This window comes from Ranitomeya imitator, chromosome 3 (assembly GCF_032444005.1).
Source record: "Ranitomeya imitator isolate aRanImi1 chromosome 3, aRanImi1.pri, whole genome shotgun sequence".
In the NCBI taxonomy this organism is placed as follows: domain Eukaryota; kingdom Metazoa; phylum Chordata; class Amphibia; order Anura; family Dendrobatidae; genus Ranitomeya; species Ranitomeya imitator.
In genome coordinates this window covers 651664023-651685336 of record NC_091284.1, presented here as the reverse complement: position 1 = coordinate 651685336, position 21314 = coordinate 651664023, and the positions used below count along the sequence as shown (strand labels likewise).

Sequence of the window (21314 nt, the reverse complement as noted above, 5' to 3'; positions counted from 1 at the left end):
GGCTGGGTTAACACTGCGTTAGTGTGATCCATTTAACGGACTACGTTACACCGCGGCATAACGCGGTGTAACGTAGTCCGTTAACACCGCCATTACTTTCAATGGTGGACACCCACAATGGGCGTGCGCTAGCGATGTGCCGTCATTGAGTGACGGACCCGAGACGCGGGCTGCAGCGTTTCCGGGTCCGTCACTGCTAGCGCACTGCTAGCGCAGATGGAGCTAGCAGATGCTCCATCTGCACTAGCGCTGTGCAAACGTCGGCACTTGCGCTAGTGCAGTCCATTTAACGGATGTGTTGAACGGACTGCACTAACGCAGTGTGAACTTAGCCTTACATCTGTTAGCCAGCATAAGTACATGTGCCTGGTTGCTAGGGAATCCCCACATGTAATCAAGCTGGCTAACAGATGTAAATCATTCAGCTGAGGTGAGGAAAACAATCTCCGAGCACTAAAAATACTCGGAGTACACCCGAGCGTGCTCGAGAAATCTCAAGTAACGAGTATATTCGCTCATCACTAACGGTTATACACGCCATATTGATGAGAATACAGATCAGATTCCCTATCAGTAAAAAACATACCATATATTCTGAGTATAAGCCGAGGCACCTAATTTTATCATTAAAAAACTGGGAAAATGTATTGACTTGCATATAAGCTGGGTATGCATTGTCCCCTCATCCCCATCCTGGTATGCATGACTCCTCATCTCTATTATTGTATGCACGGCTCCTCATCCCTATCCTGGTATGCATGTCTCTTCATCTCTATTCTGGTATACATGGCTCCTCATCCCTATCCTTGTGTGCATGGCGCCTCATCCCTATCCTTGTATGCATGGCACCTCATCCCTATCCTTGTATGCATGGCGCCTCATGCCTATCCTGGTCTACATGGCTCTTCATCCCTATCCTGGTATGATTGGCCCTCATCCCCATCCTGGTATGCATGGCCCCCATAGAAAAAAATTAATTACAAGAAAACCCATTATGCTTACCTTTCTGCGTTCCCTCGCAGTGTCTTGTTCTTGTGTGAGCAGCTGCTTTATGCTTGTAGGCAGCGCATGGCAGGGACATCATATGCTGCTTACACTCTGGAACTATGTGCGTGGAGGGAATTAAGTATTTATTGATATTAAGTAGCATGCACAGTGTCAGCTGCAGCCGCCGGGCAGTCATGTGTGCCTGCTACTTAATGGAATGATTATTCACTTCACTCCATGCATATGGGAGTGGAGAGAGGTAATTATTCACTACCCTTGATATGTCCCCCTGTTCTATTCTGGGAATTTTTGTTTTTGTCCCAAAAGTCATCACAGATATTATTAAGATCGCCAATAATTAGAGATGGTAACGGTCCCCAACGCTCTACCCTCTCCAGCACCTCTCTCATCTTCTTACTTGAGTATGGGGGCGGAATATACATTGCCGCTATACACATCAACACTCCATTTATTTTACATTTCACCACCACATACTGACCATCCACATCCTCTTTTACCATTACCTCCTCATACTGCACCCCCGCAGGTATTAACACAGACACACCCCTAGAGTACGTCGAGAAAGTAGAATGATACGCCCTCTGTATCCAGCGCCTATTCAATACGTTCACCCTCTCCCGCACTAAATGTGTCTCCAGCAGACATATCATTGAGACCTTCTGTTCTCGGACATACTGCAAACTTGCCGCCCGCCGTGTTTTATCCGCCAGACCTCTCACATTCCAACTCAATATTTTAATACACTCTCCCCCCCCTGTGGCTCATCATTTCTTAAAGTATCCAATTTCCTAAGTATGAGCTGCCCCAAAACCACTGCCCACTGCGAACACTCTCCCTTACTTAACCCTCTACATTCGCGTCCCGCTGCCACAGCAATCACAATTTCCCCCCCAACTTTCACTTTAGTGTATCTTAACATTTCAACTTATATTAACATATAGAAAAAGTACCAAACCAGTTCACAGTACCCAGCATAACCCTCCTCTCCCGTACTTAGTAGTAGTACTGTCCCCTCCGGCCATTCCTTCAATATGGCCCAGCAAAACCCCCAACAGTTGCTCAACTCTTTAACCATTGCTAACGAGCGCAGAACTCTCCTCTATCGACAGAGAAAACAAATCCCAACTGGATCTCGCCGAAATGTCAGTCGCCCATTCCCTTAAGTTTTTTCTCATTGGTGTCAAGCCACTGGGTAGCGTCCTCCGGTGTCAAGAAAAAGTAGGTCTTATTAAAAGCCACCAGTCTCAGCTTGGCGGGAAACATCACTGAGTACTGCACTCCCAGCTCCCTCAGTCGCCGCTTGACTCCAGTAAACTTCATCCGCTGTTTCTGAACCGCAGCGGAATAATCCGGATAAATGGCGATTTTTTTTTTTTTTTTTGACCTCCAGCCGTCAGATCCTCCATCTCTCTAGCCTTTCTGAGGATAATGTCTCTGTCCCTGTAGTTCAGTATTTTAGCAAGCATGGTACGGGGATTCGCTCCTGGGGCAGGGGGCTGCGGCGGGACCCTATGAGCACGTTCAACAGCAAAGACTTTAGTCAACACTGTGTTCCCAATCTTCTCCAACAGCCAGTTCTCCACAAACTCAGTGGGATTTCTCCCCTCAGTCTTTTCAGGCAGCCCCACTATACGTATATTATTTCTTCTGGATCTATTTTCCAGATCCTCATTTTTAGCAGCGAGCTCGGCTATTGCTTGGGCGAACTTCTTTTCAGCTTTTTGTAGCTTAACTATGTGATCTTCTGCCGTGCTCACCCTCTCCTCCACCACTCCTATACGTTTGTCCATTTTCTGCAGAGCCGCATTAATCTGTGCCGTGTCCCCTTTAACTTCCTGCATCTGCTGGGCTAGGGAATTCAGGGATTGCTGACATGAAGAGATCAGTGTGATAACATCTCTAAGAGTCGGCTCCTCTCCCTGTGATATGGCTTCAGGTCCCCCACTAGCCCCAGCCATGCTGCCTCTCTCCTTCCCCCTCTGTACCTCATGCTGCTCAGCCTTGCTTGCTTCCTCCTCCTCCTGGTCAGCTCCAGATCCTGGTTCTGCCTCCTCAGCAGCCTCCACTCTGGCATACTGCTGCAGCTTTGCGGCCACCTCCATGCGCCGCTGACATGCGGCGTTCTCCTTCTCAGCGTCCTCCCTAGCATCAGCACCATCTTGGCCGGCTCCTGCATCGCTGGTGCCAGCGTCTTTCTGCCGCCTCCTGGTCATCGCTGCCGACTCCGGACCCGCCGCTCCGCACCGCTGCACTCTCCGGACCTTCAGCCAGCCGGATTTAGGTGAGTTTACCCGAAAATCGGGGTTAAAGCAGGATTTTTGTCCTTCTGGCAGCAGGAGCACTCTTCCCTGCTTCCACTCACATGGCCAGCTAGGACACTATTCACTACCCTTAAGTAGGAGGCACACGTTATCTCCCGGCCGCTGCAGTAACCAGCGGGCTGCGGCTGACACTGTGCGAGCTATTACAGAGAAATGAATATATTCACTGCCAGCACAGTGAATATTCATTTCTCTTTAGCAGCGGGCACAGGCTTTAGCTGCAGCAGTTGGTTCCTGCCTCCTGTGACCCACTTCTCCGTCGCTGCTGCTCCCGAAGGGGGTGTTTTCCGCACAAAAAACAGTGCTGAAAAACTCTGCTTGCACTCCAGTATATACGATATTTAGGAAATAAAAAGAAAACTAAGCAACAGAGGATCAGTCCTCAATATTAAGGTAACGGTGGGAAAAAGGGTATTTGAAGGTAATCTGTCAGTAGGATCAACCCTCGTAAGCCGTCTATATGGGCACGCAGGTCATAGGAAGATGAATAAAGTGACACCTTGATTTTTCAGATCCAATGTCTTAGTCCAAAGAAATCTGTCTTTTTTTTTTTTTTTAAATAAATGAGCTGTTGAGATGCATGGCCTGGACACTGATCTGCATGATAATCTGCCTGCAGAGCTTATTTTTAATGAATGGGGCATTACCAGTGTGAACCAAGTAATGAATAACACTCTTCTCTAAAGCTACTTTCACACTTCCGTCGTTTGGGCTACGTCGCAATGCGTCGTTTTTGAGAAAAATGCATCCTGCAAAGTTGCCCACAGGATGCGTTTTTTCTCCATAGACTTGCATTAGCGACGCATTGCGACGTATGACCACACGTTGCATCCGTCGTGCGACGGATGCGTCCTGTTTTGGCGGACTGTCGGCACAAAAAAAAAAGTTCCATGAAACTCCGCCCCCTCCTCCCCACTCATCACAATCCGCTGCCCACATTGTGCTAAATTTAGCACAACGTCCGTCGGTACTTCGGGCCGACGGAAGTGTGAAAGAGGCCTAATGCTGACACGCAGCTTTATAGTGAATCTAACACAGTATTGCAAAGCATACTCTGTAATGAGAGAAAGTTTATATTTGTACTGCAGGTGTCCTCTTAGTGCTTCAGCTTCCATCTTACAGGCAGCCAGTGTCGGGAGAGGGGCCGTACAGCAGAGCTGACAACGAGATCAGGTTCAATTCTGCTGTACTGTTAGTTATAATCAGGCACAAGTCTACATCAGTGCTGACGGCACTGTGGGAGGACAACTGCTGCTGCAAATGTTTGTAATGAGGCAAAGTTCATTTTTGCTATACTGTGCTAGTTCTCATCTCACTGCAGAGCTGCGTGTGATTATGAGAGCAAAGTGTCAGTCATTCTGTGTCTCACAATGGTAATGCCCCCTTTAATTTACAATGACCTCTGGAGGCCGATTCTCAGGCAGATCAGCATCATCCCCATAGCCTGGAACAGCTCATTTACATGTAAGAAAAACATTGATTTCTCTGGAATAAAAAATGAGGTCACAGATATCAAGGTCTCATTTCATTCAACTTTCTATGACCTGCATGCCCATATGCAATCAAACAGATAAGGCAGCACTCTGTAGCGCTATAGCATGCAAACACAAAAATATGAGAATAGAATTGCATTACTGCACTAGAAATATGAAAAATTGAGAAAGCTTACCGCATAAATTGGCCATTTCGTGTGTACCTGATTTATGTTTGGATGTGACGGTCAGTTGTTTTGATATTTTTATGATATCTGCATGCCCATATAGACGGCTTAGGAGGGTTGATTCTACTGACAGATTCCCATTAAATACATTATGTAAATGTGAGTTAGGAAATGCAGCTGATAGTCACTCATCATGATTTGCATGCAAATGACTTCATAAAAATTGAGATTAACCCCTTCCCGACCTGTGACACAGCGTATGCGTCATGAAAGTCGGTGCCAATCCGACCTGTGACGCATATGCTGTGTCACAGAAAGATCGCGTCCCTGCAGGCCGGGTGAAAGGGTTAACTCCCATTTCACCCGATCTGCAGGGACAGGGGGAGTGGTAGTTTAGCCCAGGGGGGGTGGCTTCACCCCCTCGTGGCTACGATCGCTCTGATTGGCTGTTGAAAGTGAAACTGCCAATCAGAGCGATTTGTAATATTTCACCTAAAAAAATGGTGAAATATTACAATCCAGCCATGGCCGATGCTGCAATATCATCGGCCATGGCTGGAAATACTAATGTGCCCCCACCCCACCCCTCCGATCGCCCCCCCAGCCCCCCGATCTGTGGCCCGCTCCCCTCCGTCCTGTGCTCCGCTCCCCCGTCCTCCTGCCCGCTCCCCCCGTGCTCCAATCACACCCCCCGTGCTCCAATCAAACCCCCCCGCACTCCGATCCCCCCCCGTGCTCCGAACCACCCCCCCTGCACACCGATCCACCCCCCCTGCACACCGATCCACCCGCCCGCACACCGATCACTCTCCCCCATGCTCCGATCCCTCCCCCCCCGTGCTCCGACGCCCCCCCGTGCCCTGATCTCCCCCCCCGGTGCCCTGATCTCACCCCCTTATACTTACCGATCCTGGCGGGGTCCCGTCCGTCTTCTTCCCCGAGCGCCGCCATGTTCCAAAATGGCGGGCGCATGCGCAGTGCGCCCGCCGAATCTGCCGGCCGGCAGATTCGTTCCAATGTGAATTTTGATCACTGTGATATAATCTATCACAGTGGTCAAAATAAAAAAACAGTAAATGACCCCCCCCATTTGTCCCCCATAGATAGGGACAATAATAAAATAAAGAATGTTTTTTTTTTTTCACTAAGGTTGGAGTTAGAACTAGGGTTAGGGTTAGGGGTAGGGTTAGGGGTAGGGTTAGGGGTAGGGTTAGGGGTAGGGTTAGGGGTAGGGGTAGGGTTAGGGGTAGGGTTAGGGGTAGGGTTAGGGCTAGGGTTAGGGTTTCGGTATGTGCACACGTATTCTGGTCCTCTGCGGATTTTTCCGCAGCGGATTTGATAAATCCGCAGTGCTAAACCGCTGCGGATTTATGGCAGATTTACCGCGGTTTTTCTGCGCATTTCACTGCGGTTTTACAACTGCGATTTTCTATTGGAGCAGTTGTAAAACCGCTGTGGAATCCGCAGAAAGAAGTGACATGCTGCGGAATGTAAACCGCTGCGTTTCCGTGCAGTTTTTCCGCAGCATGTGTACAGCGATTTTTGTTTCCCATAGGTTTACATTGAAATGTAAACTCATGGGAAACTGCTGCGGATCCGCAGCGTTTTCCGAAGCGTGTGCACATACCTTTAGAATTAGGCTATGTGCACACGGTGCGGATTTGGCTGCGGATCCGCAGCGGATTGGCCGCTGCGGATCCGCAGCAGTGTTCCATCAGGTTTACAGTACCATGTAAACCTATGGAAAACCAAATCCGCTGTGCCCATGGTGCGGAAAATACCGCACGGAAACGCTGCGTTGTATTTTCCGCAGCATGTCAATTCTTTGTGCGGATTCCGCAGCGTTTTACACCTGTTCCTCAATAGGAATCCGCAGGTGAAATCCGCAGTAAATCCGCAGGTAAAACGCAGTGCCTTTTACCCGCGGATTTTTCAAAAATGGTGCGGAAAAATCTCACACGAATCCGCAACGTGGGTACATAGCCTTAGGGTTAGGGTTGGGTTGGAATTAGGGTTGTGGTTAGGGTTAGGGGTGTGTTGGGGTTAGGGTTGTGGTTAGGGGTGTGTTGCGGTTAGGGTTGTGGTTAGGGTTACGGCTACAGTTGGGATAAGGGTTAGGGGTGTGTTGGCGTTAGAATTGAGGGGTTACCACTGTTTAGGCACATCAGGGGGTCTCCAAACGCAACATGGCGCCACCATTGATTCCAGCCAATCTTTTATTCAAAAAGTCAAATGGTGCTCCTTCCCTTCCGAGCCCCGACGTGTGCCCAAACAGTGGTTTACCCCCACATATGGGGTATCAGTGTACTCAGGACAAACTGGGCAACAATTACTGGGGTCCAATTTCTCCTGTTACCCTTGAGAAAATAAAAAATTGCTTGCTAAAACATCATTTTTGAGGAAAGTAAAATGATTTTTTATTTTCACGGCTCTGCGTTGTAAACGTCTGTGAAGCACTTGGGGGTTCAAAGTGCTCACCACATATCTAGATAAGTTCCTTGGGGGGTCTAGTTTCCAAAATGGGGTCACTTGTGGGGGGTTTCTACTGTTTAGGCACACCAGGGGCTCTGCAAACGCAACGTGACGCCCGCAGACCATTCCATCAAAGTCTGCATTTCAAAACGTCACTACTTGACTTCCGAGCCCCGACATGTGCCCAAACAGTGGTTTACCCCCACATATGGGGTATCAGCGTACTCAGGACAAACTGGGCAACAATTACTGGGGTCCAATTTCTCCTGTTACCCTTGAGAAAATAAAAAATTGCTTGCTAAAACATCATTTTTGAGGAAAGAAAAATGATTTTTTATTTTCACGGCTCTGCGTTGTAAACGTCTGTGAAGCACTTGGGGGTTCAAAGTGCTCACCACATATCTAGATAAGTTCCTTGGGGGGTCTAGTTTCCAAAATGGGGTCACTTGTGGGGGGTTTCTACTGTTTAGGCACACCAGGGGCTCTGCAAACGCAACGTGACGCCCGCAGACCATTCCATCAAAGTCTGCATTTCAAAACGTCACTACTTGACTTCCGAGCCCCGACATGTGCCCAAACAGTGGTTTACCCCCACATATGGGGTATCTGCGTACTCAGGACAAACTGGGCAACAATTACTGGGGTCCAATTTCTCCTGTTACCCTTGAGAAAATAAAAAATTGCTTGCTAAAACATCATTTTTGAGGAAAGAAAAATGATTTTTTATTTTCACGGCTCTGCGTTGTAAACGTCTGTGAAGCACTTGGGGGTTCAAAGTGCTCACCACATATCTAGATAAGTTCCTTGGGGGGTCTAGTTTCCAAAATGGGGTCACTTGTGGGGGGTTTCTACTGTTTAGGCACACCAGGGGCTCTGCAAACGCAACGTGACGCCCGCAGACCATTCCATCAAAGTCTGCATTTCAAAACGTCACTACTTGACTTCCGAGCCCCGACATGTGCCCAAACAGTGGTTTACCCCCACATATGGGGTATCAGCGTACTCAGGACAAACTGGGCAACAATTACTGGGGTCCAATTTCTCCTGTTACCCTTGAGAAAATAAAAAATTGCTTGCTAAAACATCATTTTTGAGGAAAGAAAAATGATTTTTTATTTTCACGGCTCTGCGTTGTAAACGTCTGTGAAGCACTTGGGGGTTCAAAGTGCTCACCACATATCTAGATAAGTTCCTTGGGGGGTCTAGTTTCCAAAATGGGGTCACTTGTGGGGGGTTTCTACTGTTTAGGCACACCAGGGGCTCTGCAAACGCAACGTGACGCCCGCAGACCATTCCATCAAAGTCTGCATTTCAAAAGTCACTACTTCCCTTCTGAGCCCCGATGTGTGCCCAAACAGTGGTTTACCCCCACATATGGGGTATCAGCGTACTCAGGAGAAACTGGACAACAACTTTTGGGGTCCAATTTCTCCTGTAACCCTTGGGAAAATAAAAAATTCTGGGCTAAAAAATTATTTTTGAGGAAAGAAAACGTATTTATTATTTTCACTGCTCTGTGTTATAAACTTCTGTGAAGCACTTGGGGGTTCAAAGTGCTCACCTCACATCTAGATAAGTTCCTTTCGGGGTCTAGTTTCTAAAATGGGGTCACTTGTGGGGGGTTTCTACTGTTTAGCCACATCAGGGGCTCTGCAAACGCAACGTAACGCCCGCAGAGCATTCCATCAAAGTCTGCATTTCAAAATGTCACTACTTGACTTCCGAGCCCCGACATGTGCCCAAACTGTGGTTTACCCCCACATATGGGGTATCAGCGTACTCAGGAGAAACTGTACAACAAATTTTGGGGTCAAATTTCTCCTTTTACCCTTGGGAAAATAATACATTGCAGGCTAAAAAATCATTTTAGAGAAAATAAAATTTTTATTTTATTTTCATGGCTCTGCGTTATAAACTTCTGTGAAGCACTTGGAAGTTCAAAGTCCTCACCACACATCTAGATTAGTTCCTTTAGGGGTCTAGTTTCCAAAATGGGGTCATATGTGGGGGATCTCCAATGTTTAGGCACACAGGGGCTCTCCAAACGTGACATGGTGTCCGCTAATGATTGGAGCTAATTTTCCATTTAAAAAGCCAATTGGCGTGCCTTCCCTTCCGAGCCCTGCCGTGCGCCCAAACAGTGGTTTACCCCCACATATGGGGTATCAGCGTACTCAGGACAAACTGGACAACAACATTTGCGGTCCAATTTCTCCTATTACCCTTGGCAAAATAGGAAATTCCAGGCTAAAAATCATTTTTGAGGAAAGAAAAATTATTTTTTATTTTCATGGCTCTGCATTATAAACTTCTGTGAAGCACCTGGGGGTTTAAAGTGCTCAATATGCATCTAGATAAGTTCCTTGGGGGGTCTAGTTTCCAAAATGGGGTCACTTGTGGGGGAGCTCCAATGCATAGGCACACAGGGGCTCTCTAAACGCGACATGGTGTCCGCTAACAATTGGAGCTAATTTTCCATTCAAAAAGTCAAATGGCGCGCCTTCCCTTCCGAGCCCTGCCGTGTGCCCAAACAGTGGTTTACCCCCACATATGAGGTATCGGCGTACTCGGGAGAAATTGCCCAACAAATTTTAGGATTCATTTTATCCTATTGCCCATGTGAAAATGAAAAACTGAGGCGAAAAGAATTTTTTTGTGAAAAAAAAAGTACTTTTTCATTTTTACAGATCAATTTGTGAAGCACCTGAGGGTTTAAAGTGCTCAATATGCATCTAGATAAGTTCCTTGGGGGGTCTAGTTTCCAAAATGGGGTCATTTGTGGGGGAGCTCCAATGTTTAGGCACACGGGGGCTCTCCAAACACGACATGGTGTCCGCTAACGATGGAGATAATTTTTCATTCAAAAAGTCAAATGGCGCTCCTTCCCTTCCGAACCTTACCATGTGCCCAAACAGTGGTTTACCCCCACATGTGAGGTATCGGCGTACTCATGAGAAATTGCCCAACAAATTTTAGGATCCATTTTATCCTGTTACCCATGTGAAAATGAAAAAAATTGAGGCTAAAAGAATTTTTTTGTGAAAAAAAAGTACTTTTTCATTTTTACGGATCAATTTGTGAAGCCCCCGGGGGTTCAAAGTTCTCACTATGCATCTAGATATGTTCCTTGGGGCGTCTAGTTTCCAAAATGGGGTCACGTGTGGGGGAGCTCCAATTTTTAGGCACACGGGGGCTCTCCAAACGTGACATGGTGTCCGCTAAAGAGTGGAGCCAATTTTTCATTCAAAAAGTCAAATGGCGCTCCTTCCCTTCCAAGCCCTGCCGTGCGCCCAAACAGTGGTTTACCACCACATATGAGGTATCAGCGTACTCAGGACAAATTGGACAACAACTTTCGTGGTTCAGTTTCTCCTTGTACCATTGGGAAAATAAAAAAAATGTTGCTAAAAGATAATTTTTGTGACTAAAAAGTTAAATGTTCATTTTTTCCTTCCATGTTGCTTCTGCTGCTATGAAGCACCTGAAGGGTTAAAAAACTTCTTGAATGTGGTTTTGAGCACCTTGAGGGGTGCATTTTTTAGAATGGTGTCACTTTTGGGTATTTTCAGCCATATAGACCCCTCAAACTGACTTCAAATGTGAGGTGGTCCCTAAAAAAAATGGTTTTGTAAATTTCGTTGTAAAAATGAGAAATCGCTGGTCAAATTTTAACTCTTATAACTTCCTAGCAAAAAAAAATTTTGTTTCCAAAATTGTGCTGGTGTAAAGTAGACATGTGGGAAATGTTATTTATTAACTATTTTGTGTCACATAACTCTCTGGTTTAACAGAATAAAAATTCAAAATGTGAAAATTGCGAAATTTTCAAAATTTTCGCCAAATTTCCGTTTTTATCACAAATAAACGCAGAATTTATTGACCTAAATTTACCACTAACATGAAGCCCAATATGTCACGAAAAAACAATCTCAGAACCGCTAGGATCCGTTGAAGCGTTCCTGAGTTATTACCTCATAAAGGGACACTGGTCAGAATTGCAAAAAACGGCCAGGTCATTAAGGTCAAAATAGGCTGGGTCATGAAGGGGTTAAATTAATTTTCTTGTTTTTTTTTTTTCATTCTTGCATTGCAGGTGACACAATTAATATTGGAGATGTATCCTATAAAGTAAAAACACCACGGAACCCAGAATTGGTGCCACAGAGTTATAGTAAGCCATCATTCTAATATTCAGAAGCTTATTTACATATGTTACCTTTGTTCTTGACCATCTCATTAGATTTATCATGTTAACGATATATTTTTGTTTGTGTTTTTTACTAGTTTAATAATTTTAAATTCTCATCACTTTGCTTAGTTACAGTTTCAGTATTATACTTATGTTGTCATTGCAAAAAATGAGAAGAAACAATATAATCTAGGCAGCCTATAATGATGAAGCCTTTCAAAGTCAGGTTTCTGTTGGATTACTTTAAAAGGAATCTGTCATCAAACTTTTGCCACTCTGAAAGCAACATAATGTAAAGATAGACACCGATTCCAGCCATGTGTTACTTACTGCACTGCTGGCTATAGTTTTGATAATCTCCTGCTGATAAAACAGTCGTTTTATCACTAGAATGTTAGTAAAGGTACCGTCACACTGAACAATTTAACAACAATATCGCTAGCGATCCATGACGTTGCAGCGTCCTGGCTAGCGATATCGTTGTGTTTGACACGCAGCAGCGATCTGGATCCTGCTGTGACATCGTTGGTCGGAGCAGAAAGGCCAGAACTTTATTTTGTCGCTGGATCTCCTGCAGACATCGCTGAATCGCCGTGTGTGACCCCAATTCAGCGATGTCTTCACTGGTAACCAGGGTAAACATCGGGTTACTAAGCGCAGGGCCGCGCTTAGTAACCCGATGTTTACCCTGGTTACCAGTGTAAACCAAACACTACATACTTACATTCCGGTGTCTGTCCCCCGGCGCTCTGCTTCCCTGCTCTGTCAGCGCCGGCCGGCTGTAAAGCACAGCGGTGACGTCACCGCTTTGCTTTACGGCCAGCCGGCGCTCACAGTCAGTGCAGGGAAGCAGAGCGCCGGGGGACAGACACCGGAATGTAAGTATGTAGTGTTTTTTTTTTTTTTTTTTTACATTTACACTGGTAACCAGTGTAAACATCGGGTTACTAAGGGCGGTTACTAAGTCTGTGTGACAGCTCTCCAGCGACCATATAGCGACGCTGCAGCGATCGGCATCGTTGTCTAGATCGCTGCAGCGTCGCTAAATGTGACGGTACCTTAAAACCAGTTGTAGTTCTCCGGATTCATGAGCTCTGTTGTGGCCAAAAGTTTTGACACCCCTGCAATTCTGTCAGATAATACTCAGTTTATTCCTGAAAATGATTGCAATCACAAATTCTTTGGTATTATCTTCATTTAATTTGTCTTAAATGAAAAAACACAAAAGAGAATGAAGCAAAAAGCAAAACATTGATCATTTCACACAAAACTCCAAAAAATGGGCCAGACAAAAGTATTGGCACCCTCAGCCTAAGGCTGGGTTCACACTGCGTTGTGTGAACCCGTTTAACGGACTACGTTACACCGCGGCATAACGCGGTGTAGCGCAGTCCATTAACGCCACCATTACTTGCAATGGCGAACACATCACTAGCGCACGCGCACAATGAGCGTGCGCTAGCGATGTGCCGTCATTGAGTGACGGACCCGAGACGCGGGTTGCAGCGTTTCCAGGTCCGTCACTGCTAGCGCACTGCTAGCGCAGATGGAGCTAGCAGATGCTCCATCTGCGCTTGCGCAGTGCCAAAGTCGGCACTTGCGTTAGTACAGTCCATTTAACGGATTTGTTGAACGGACTGCACAACGCAAGTGTGAACCTAGCCTAATACTTGGTTGCAAAACCTTTAGCCAAAATAACTGCGACCAACCGCTTCCGGTCACCATCAAAGAGTTTCTTAGAATGCTCTGCTGGAATTTTAGACCATTCTTCTTTGGCAAAACTGCTCCAGGTCCCTGATATTTGAAGGATACCTTCTCCAAACTGCCATTTTTAGATCTCTCCACTGGTGTTCTATGGGATTCAGGTCTGGACTCATTGCTGGCCTTCTTAGAAGTCTCCATTGCTTTCTCTCAAACCATTTTCTAGTGCTTTATGATGTGTGTTTTGGGTCATTGTCCTGCTGGAAGACCCATGACCTCTGAGGGAGACCCAGCTTTCTCACACTGGGCCCTACATTAGGCTGCAAAATTTCTTGGTAGTCTTCAGACTTCAAAATGCCATGTACACGGTCAAGCAGTCCAGTGCCAGAGGCAGCAAAGCAACCCCAAAACATCAGGGAACCTCCGCCATGTTTGACTGTAGGGACCGTGTTCTTTTCTTTGAATGCCTCTTTTTTTTTCTCCTGTAAACTCTGTTGATGCCTTTGCCCAAAAAGCTCTACTTTTGTCTCATCTGACTAGAGAACATTCTTCCAAAACGTTCTAGGATTTTTCAGGTAAGTTTTGGCAAACTCCAGCCTGGCTTTTTTATGTCTCGGGGTAAGAAGTGGGCTCTTCCTGGGTTTCCTACCATTAAGCTCCTTTTAATTCAGATGCTGACAGATAGTACGGGGGGTTGACACTGTTGTACCCTCGGACTGCAGGGCAGCTTGAACTTGTTTGGATGTTAGTCGAGGTTCTTTATCCAACATCCGCACAATCTTGCATTGAAATCTCTTGTCAATTTTTCTTTTCCGTCCACATCTAGGGAGGTTAGTCACAGTGCCATGGGCTTTAAACTACTTGATGACACTGCGCATGGTAGACACAGGAACATTCAGGTCTTTGGAGATGGACTTGTAGCCTTGAGATTGCTCATGCTTCCTCACAATTTGGTTTCTCAAGTCCTCAGACAGTTCTTTGGTCTTCTTTCTTTTCTCCATGCTCAATGTGGTACACACAAGGACACAGGACAGAGGTTGAGTCAACTTTAATCCATGTCAACTGGCTGCAAGTGTGATTTAGTTATTGCCAACACCTGTTAGGTGCCACAGGTAAGTTACAGGTGCTGTTAATTACACAAATTAGAGAAGCATCACATGATTTTTCGAACAGTGCCAATACTTTTATCCACCACCTTTTTTATGTTTGGTGCGGATTTATATCCAATTTGGCTCTAGGACAATTCTTTTTGTGTTTATTTTCATTTAAGACAAATTAAATGAAGATAATAATAACAAACAATTTGTGTTTGCATTCATTTTCAGGAAGAAACTGAGTATTATCTGACTGAATTGCAGGGGTGTCAATACTTTTGGCCACAACTGTATAACCCCAACCCCACCATTGATTGGCATTTTTTTGCCTACACACAGTCTACATATAAAGGTATCAATCAGTGGTGTGGGCGTGGTTATACAGTACCCAGTAAACAAAATATTGGGGGAATCTGAGTATGTGCCCCATATCATCCTGTCCTCAGATGGGATATCAAAAACAACTTTTATTCTATAAACTACTGACAACATGTCTCCGAAGTTCCAGGCAATAAATATAGTATTTATTTTCTGAAAAATGAGAAGTGGTCAAAATAACAAAAAAAATGCATTGCTTGCAAACCTCAAATAATGCAAAAAAACAAAGAAACTAAAAAAAAGTTCATAATAATTTAGGAACAACAATACTAATGTTTAAACTCAGGAAGAGTTCAGAAATCAATATTTTGTGGAATAACCATTATTTTTTTCACAGCTTTCATGCGTTTTGGCATGCTTTCCACCAGTCTTTCACACTGCTTTTGGGTGGCCTTATGCCACTCCCGGTACAAAAATATAAGCAGTTCTTCTTTGTTTGATGGTTTGGGACTATCCATCTTCCTCTTGATTACATTCCAGAGGTTTTCAATGGGCTTCAGGTCTGGAGATTTGGCTGGCCATGACAGGGATTTGATGTGGTGGTCCTTCATCCATGCCTTGATTGACCTAGCTGTGTGGCGTGGCGCATTGTCCTTCTGGAAAAAAAAGTCCTCAGAGTTGGGGAACATTGCCTGAGCAGAAGGAATCAACTGTTTTTCCAGGATAACCTTGTATGCGGCTTGATTCATACGTCCTTCGCAAAGATTAACCTACCCAATTCCAGCCTTGCTGGAAATGGGATAGTTATATTGATTATGGTGTCGTCGCCACTCACCATCTTGGTTTTTTCTTCAGAGTTTTGTAGGAACACACATGTCATACTTTCATGCCCACCCATCATGTTATGTGCAGAGGCTGAAGGAAATACTGATGGGCATATTGTAGCTGGTATTCAAATACTGCCATCTGCTGCTCACCAATCCTTGCTGACATGTGTAATTTGAAGTTCCAGCTCATAGTCACTTCGTTCACCAGTTGGTGAACTGGAACTTGCAAGCACTGCTGCTGCACTGCTAGTTACAGCAGCAGCTGTAACTGGCTTGCAGAAATGGGTGCTCACACAGCATATTTTCACAAGTAGCTCAGGCAAATCTAGGTAGATTTTCAGAAACTTCTGAACCACTAAGTTAAGCACGTGGGCGAGGCAAGATACGTGTGCAAGGTTGCCAAGTTTAAGAACCGCCACCAGATTACAGCCACATAACACAGGACCATGCCTGGTTGCAGATTCAGCGGCGAGAGCCACATATCTGTCTGTTCTGTTATATCTTTGCACAATTCTGCAGCTGTGTGCTTTTTGTCACCTAAACAAATTAGCTTCAGCAGAGTGTGTTCCCACTTCACCGAGGCAGTACTGCAGTGCATTCAACTTGCTACTTATATGGACAACATGCTCCGAGATGACAAATCAGAGATTGAGGAGGAGGGTGCAGGAACTGGTTTATGAGGTGGAGGAAATCCTAACGGAACTAGGGCCCGCAATCCTCGGCGTTGGTAGCACGTGTGCCATCCCAGAATCTGACTTGATCCTGGCCTCACAAGGTTTACCCAATGTGCTATCAGGGAAATATGGCATCCCTGACAACAAGCACTTGTCTAAGTGTCAGTCGCTATTTGGACCTTCCCAGGAACTGCGTTGGTCAAAGAAGAGGTGATGTTATGGAACACATGCTACTGTAAGGCATGGACGGCACACCTGAAAAAATACTGGCGGCAGAAGACTGAGTACCAAGGGACGGCTGTCGCCATTAGGTTGAAGAAAGCCTCAGTGTCCAAAAGCCTAAACTGCAACCTTTCCAGGACAAGCAGTCTGGAAATGTGCCAGTTTAGTGTTTGGGCCTGTAGCTGGGTATTTGCGTTTGTATTCCAAGGCCTGTGGTTGGACCTGCGATGGGACAAGTAATTGGACATGTTTGCCGATGGTGCAAGTCTGGAGGCATCAGCGCCTGCTTCCCGGACAGGAAATTGGCAACCACCAAGCACAGTGGAAGACACAGGGGTGTCACTCGCAGACACTGATTGTGGATCAAGGCATTCGGCCCACCTACTCTGGTGCCTTGATGACATGTTCCTGAGCATGCAAGTAGTGGTCAGGCCGCTGCTGATCTTGGTACAGCACAGGCTGCTAATGACGACAGTTTTTTTTTTTTTTTAATCGTTCGCACTTTCTTTAAAAAGCGTCAGACTGTGGAACACCTAACCATTGGCCTCGGAACTTGCTATATGGGGGTGCTCTGGAGAACAGTTGCCTGCCTTCTCCCTCTGGCCACCCCACTGCCTGTTGCGGGGCTGTGGAACCCTCTCCCTACGCGCTGCTGTCCTCGCGCTGTATGACATCTGGGCCATTGACTTCATTGTCCACCACCTCGTCTTCCACTTCTGCACTCTAGTCCTTTTGACTTTTTGACTTAACAACAACATCGCTTGTTGGCAATTGTCTCATCATCTACCTCTTGAGACACAAATTGCCGTTTTACCCGATCATCATCTTCGGACTGTGGCTACTCAAATATTTGGGCATCAATACACAATCTGCTCATGTCTCTCTTGAAACGTGCAGGGCAAGAGGCAAGAATTAATAGAAATGTAAAGAGCTCCTTGGAGTTTCCAAGTGTGGAATCGCTTGTTTCCTTGGACTCACCATAGTGGGAGGAAGGAGGTTCAGGATGAGGATTGTGTGTTCCAGACTCTTTGCTAGTGAGACTTTACCATATGGAAGACAAGGTGGTGCTGGGAAACATACTGGAAGCATCATCTGCCATCCAACCTGCCACCTTTTCTGGCTTCGAGTGGTGTTTCATGCTCTCCTGCAAAGTGGGACAAGTAACTACATCTCGTGGATGAGCATGTTTGTTATGCTCCTTCAGCAGGCAGGCATGGTTTTATCTAGCCCACGGCCGCAGCCTATACGTGCACCATCAGCAGCACATTCACTTCCTCATCCCTTACTTGCACGCCTTACGCATTTTATATCTTCATTATATAATATACGCCTGCAAATTTTCCGGTATTAAAAGGGAAAAGAAAATATTCAGCCTGCAAATTACTTTTGTTTTTAGGCTCCAGCAGCAGTATACCTATAGAAGAACTGTAAGGCAATAAACCCTACCTATATGCCTCTCATCCAAAATTATCACTCCCCTACCAGCTATCCCTGTACTGAATGCAGGTAACAGTGTTTATACTAGAGAAAGGACAGTCTGTAGCCCTGCAAATTAAAACAAAAGTAATGGAGCAGCAGCAATATAAAAGTACTGCAATAGCAATTAAACACTGCCTATATTGCTAAGCTCTCCCTCCTACATCAACTCTCCCTGAACTGCTTCTAGAGGAGAGAGTGCCGCGTATCGCATCACAGGGTCTTATATATCACCTGCTGAAAAGATACGGCTGGGCAATCATAGTAATACCAGTAGACAACGTGGCAAGGGCATTATTGTGCAATGCAGGCAAACCCTGCATGTTTACTGGTTGTCTAACAGCCGCAAAATATGTGGGGCGGGGACTCGAGCATGGCGCTTGAGCACTCATGAGCAATCCCGATCACCCTGATGCTTGATCGAGTATGCTCAGTGATCACTACAATGTACAATCACTAGTGATGAGCGCGTATACGTATGCCGAGCACGCTCGGGTGGTCTCGAAGTATTTGTGACTGCTCAGAGATTTCCTCGAAAAAAATCTGGCACACTGTTTTTCCAAACACGGTGAAATTTATTAGAAATGTAAATTTATTTTATTTCGTATTCAAGCAAAATGCGCACAAAAAGGACCAACAAGGTACATAAGGTAGGTATCAAGATCCACATGAGGTAGGTATTATATTTCAACGTTTCGGCTATAGCATTAGCCTTTATCAAGAGATACCAAAAGGATGTGACTCGAGTGCTCAGGAAGGTCCGGAGTGCTCAGAGATTTCGTTTTTGTTGGCACAGCTGCATGATTAACAGCTACTAGCCAGCCTGAGTACAAGTGGTGGTTGCCTGGTTACTAGGGAATCCCCACATGTAATCAAGCTGTCTAACAGTCGCAAATCATGCAGCTGCGGCAACTAAAACTAAATCTCCGAGCAGTCACAAATAGTTGGAGACCACCTGAGTGCTCAGGAAAACCTGAGCAACGAGTACACTCGCTCATCACTGGTGATCACTAAGACAAAGACAAATTTTAGCACTGGTTCTGTTCACTACTAGAGATGGGCGAACCCAAGCAATAAATTTTGGTGTTCTTACCGAACACCTACTGAACACGGACACCAGGAAGTCCGTTTTACTGTTTGGGTTCGACACCCCCCCCCCTTCCCCAGACACAGTGTGATTCTCGCTCTGCCATCTGCATGACAGCGTGAGAAATACTGTCGGACCTGATCTGTGGTAAGATTTATACCACCGGCCAGAGAGCCACGGCTGCCATGCTGTGAGATGACAACGTGAGCTCGCACCTGTGACCGGAGTTAAAAAGTCTACCTCCAGTCACTGGTGTCAGCTGATGGGGCTAATACTCCAATCAGCTACTACTCCCATCAGATTACACCTGCTGCTGCTAATAGGCTTGGGTTCACCTGTATTTTTGATATTCAGCCAGGCAAAACTGACAGCTGCGAGCGTAAACATTACATAAACTCACCCGCGGTGTGGGTTTACAAGCCGCTAGTCTCCGCAACAGAAATTTCCTCAATAGAGAATATATTGGATGCGGTAAATCCGCTTTGTTCAATGAACACATGCGGATTTAACTGCGTGATTGAATGCAATGTTTTGAACGCAACAAAAATACACTTCATCCAAAGCGCTGCTATTTCTTGATTGTGGGCACATACCCTAAAACATAGTTACTGGTACCTACATTGATATTTACATAGTAGGCATTATTTATTGCTCTTTTTATAACTCCATTGTTTTCCATATATAATCATCATTATCTGGATCTTATTTGTTACATAAAGCCATAGAATTTAGAACTGATGGCACACAGACATAAAAAAAAACTAAGCAGTCCTTTTAAAACAATTTTGCCTTTTCCATGTGTAATTAAAGCTCCTGTAATCAATTATCTCATTTTGTCCAAAGCTAAAAGTGACTTATAATTGATTTCATTATTCAACGTTTCTCCCCTAAGCCATGAAAAGTTCTATATCTTAATTCTTTACCTAATTATTTTTAACATCCCCCAAAGCCATCACTAACCTTTAAATCCTCAATTAATACCATTTAGATTTGTAGTGTATGCGGAGGATATGTCATATTTGCTAGCTAATAGCTGGAAGTTGGAATTATACAGGACAAATGGGCCTCATGGAGAGAAACTTAACAAGATAGTGGGACACATAGTGAAAAGGAAAAGTGATTTATCACGAGTGAGGCTAAAGATGATGACAGGCGAGATCACATTGCATGTAAATTTCTTTACTTCTCTATATCTCTCAAAGGTACGGCCACTTTAATTTCCTAGACTCCTGTCTAAATTGTCTGGTTATGCATTTATTTTTACCACACCATAACTTTGTAACCCTTCTAATTGATCTGTATCCTGAATATGCTGCCATATTTATTGGAAACATTTTAAAGGCTGGATCTAAGTTCTCATTGTTCAGAGATTTATGGGCTTTTGTGTCTTCTTTGAAATAGGATTGATACACTGTATTATCCTATTTTCAGATAGCTTCTATTAGCCAATCTGCACATTTTTTGTCTTTAATAACCTGTACAGCAGATCTGAAATATACTACCCATTCATAGGTCAACATACACTGTGTGCAGAATTATTAGGCAATTTGTATTTTTAGAGGATTATTTTTATTATTGATCAGCAACTATGTTCTCAATCAACCCCAAAGACTCATAAATATCAAAGCTTAATATTTTTGGAAGTTGGAGTGGTTTTTTTTTTAGATTTGGCTATCTTAGGAGGATATCTGTTTGTGCTGGTAACTATTACTGTGCATAATTATTAGGCAACTTAATAAAAACCAAGTATATTACAATCTCACTTGTTCACCAGGTAAACCGATATAACTGCAGAAAATGTTGAAATAAACATTTTTAACATGCAATAACAAACCCTAAAAAAATTAGTGACCAATATAGCCACCTTTCTTTATGATGACACTAACAGCCTTCCATCCATAGATTCTGTCAGTTGCTTGATCTGTTTACAACCAACATTGCGCGCAGCAGCCACCACAGCCTCCCAGACACTGTTCCGAGAGGTGTACTGTCTTCCCTCCCTGTAGATCTCACATTTTATGAGGGACCACAGGTTCTCTATGTTCTGTGTTCAGATCAGGTGAACAAGGGGGCCATGTCATTTTTTTTTCTTCTTTGAGACCTTTACTGGTCAGCCACATTGTGGAGTAGTTGGAGGCATGTGATGGAGCATTGTCGTGCATGAAAATCATGTTTTTCTTGAACGATACCGACTTCTTCCTGTACCACTGCTTGAAGAAGTTGTCTTCCAGAATTTGGCAGTAGGTCTGGGAGTTGAGCTTGACT

The 21314-nt window shown here is 45.0% G+C and overlaps 1 protein-coding gene across 1 annotated transcript in view; it reads left to right on the top strand.

Annotated features, from left to right (window-relative positions):
• VWA8 (von Willebrand factor A domain containing 8) overlaps positions 1 to 21314 on the top strand; it is a 616504-nt gene that overhangs the window by 22324 nt on the left and 572866 nt on the right. Inside the window, exon 3 of the mRNA XM_069758217.1 lies at positions 11555 to 11632. Within this exon, the coding sequence (XP_069614318.1) occupies positions 11555 to 11632 (78 nt within the window). The remainder of the gene's footprint in view (positions 1 to 11554; positions 11633 to 21314) is intronic.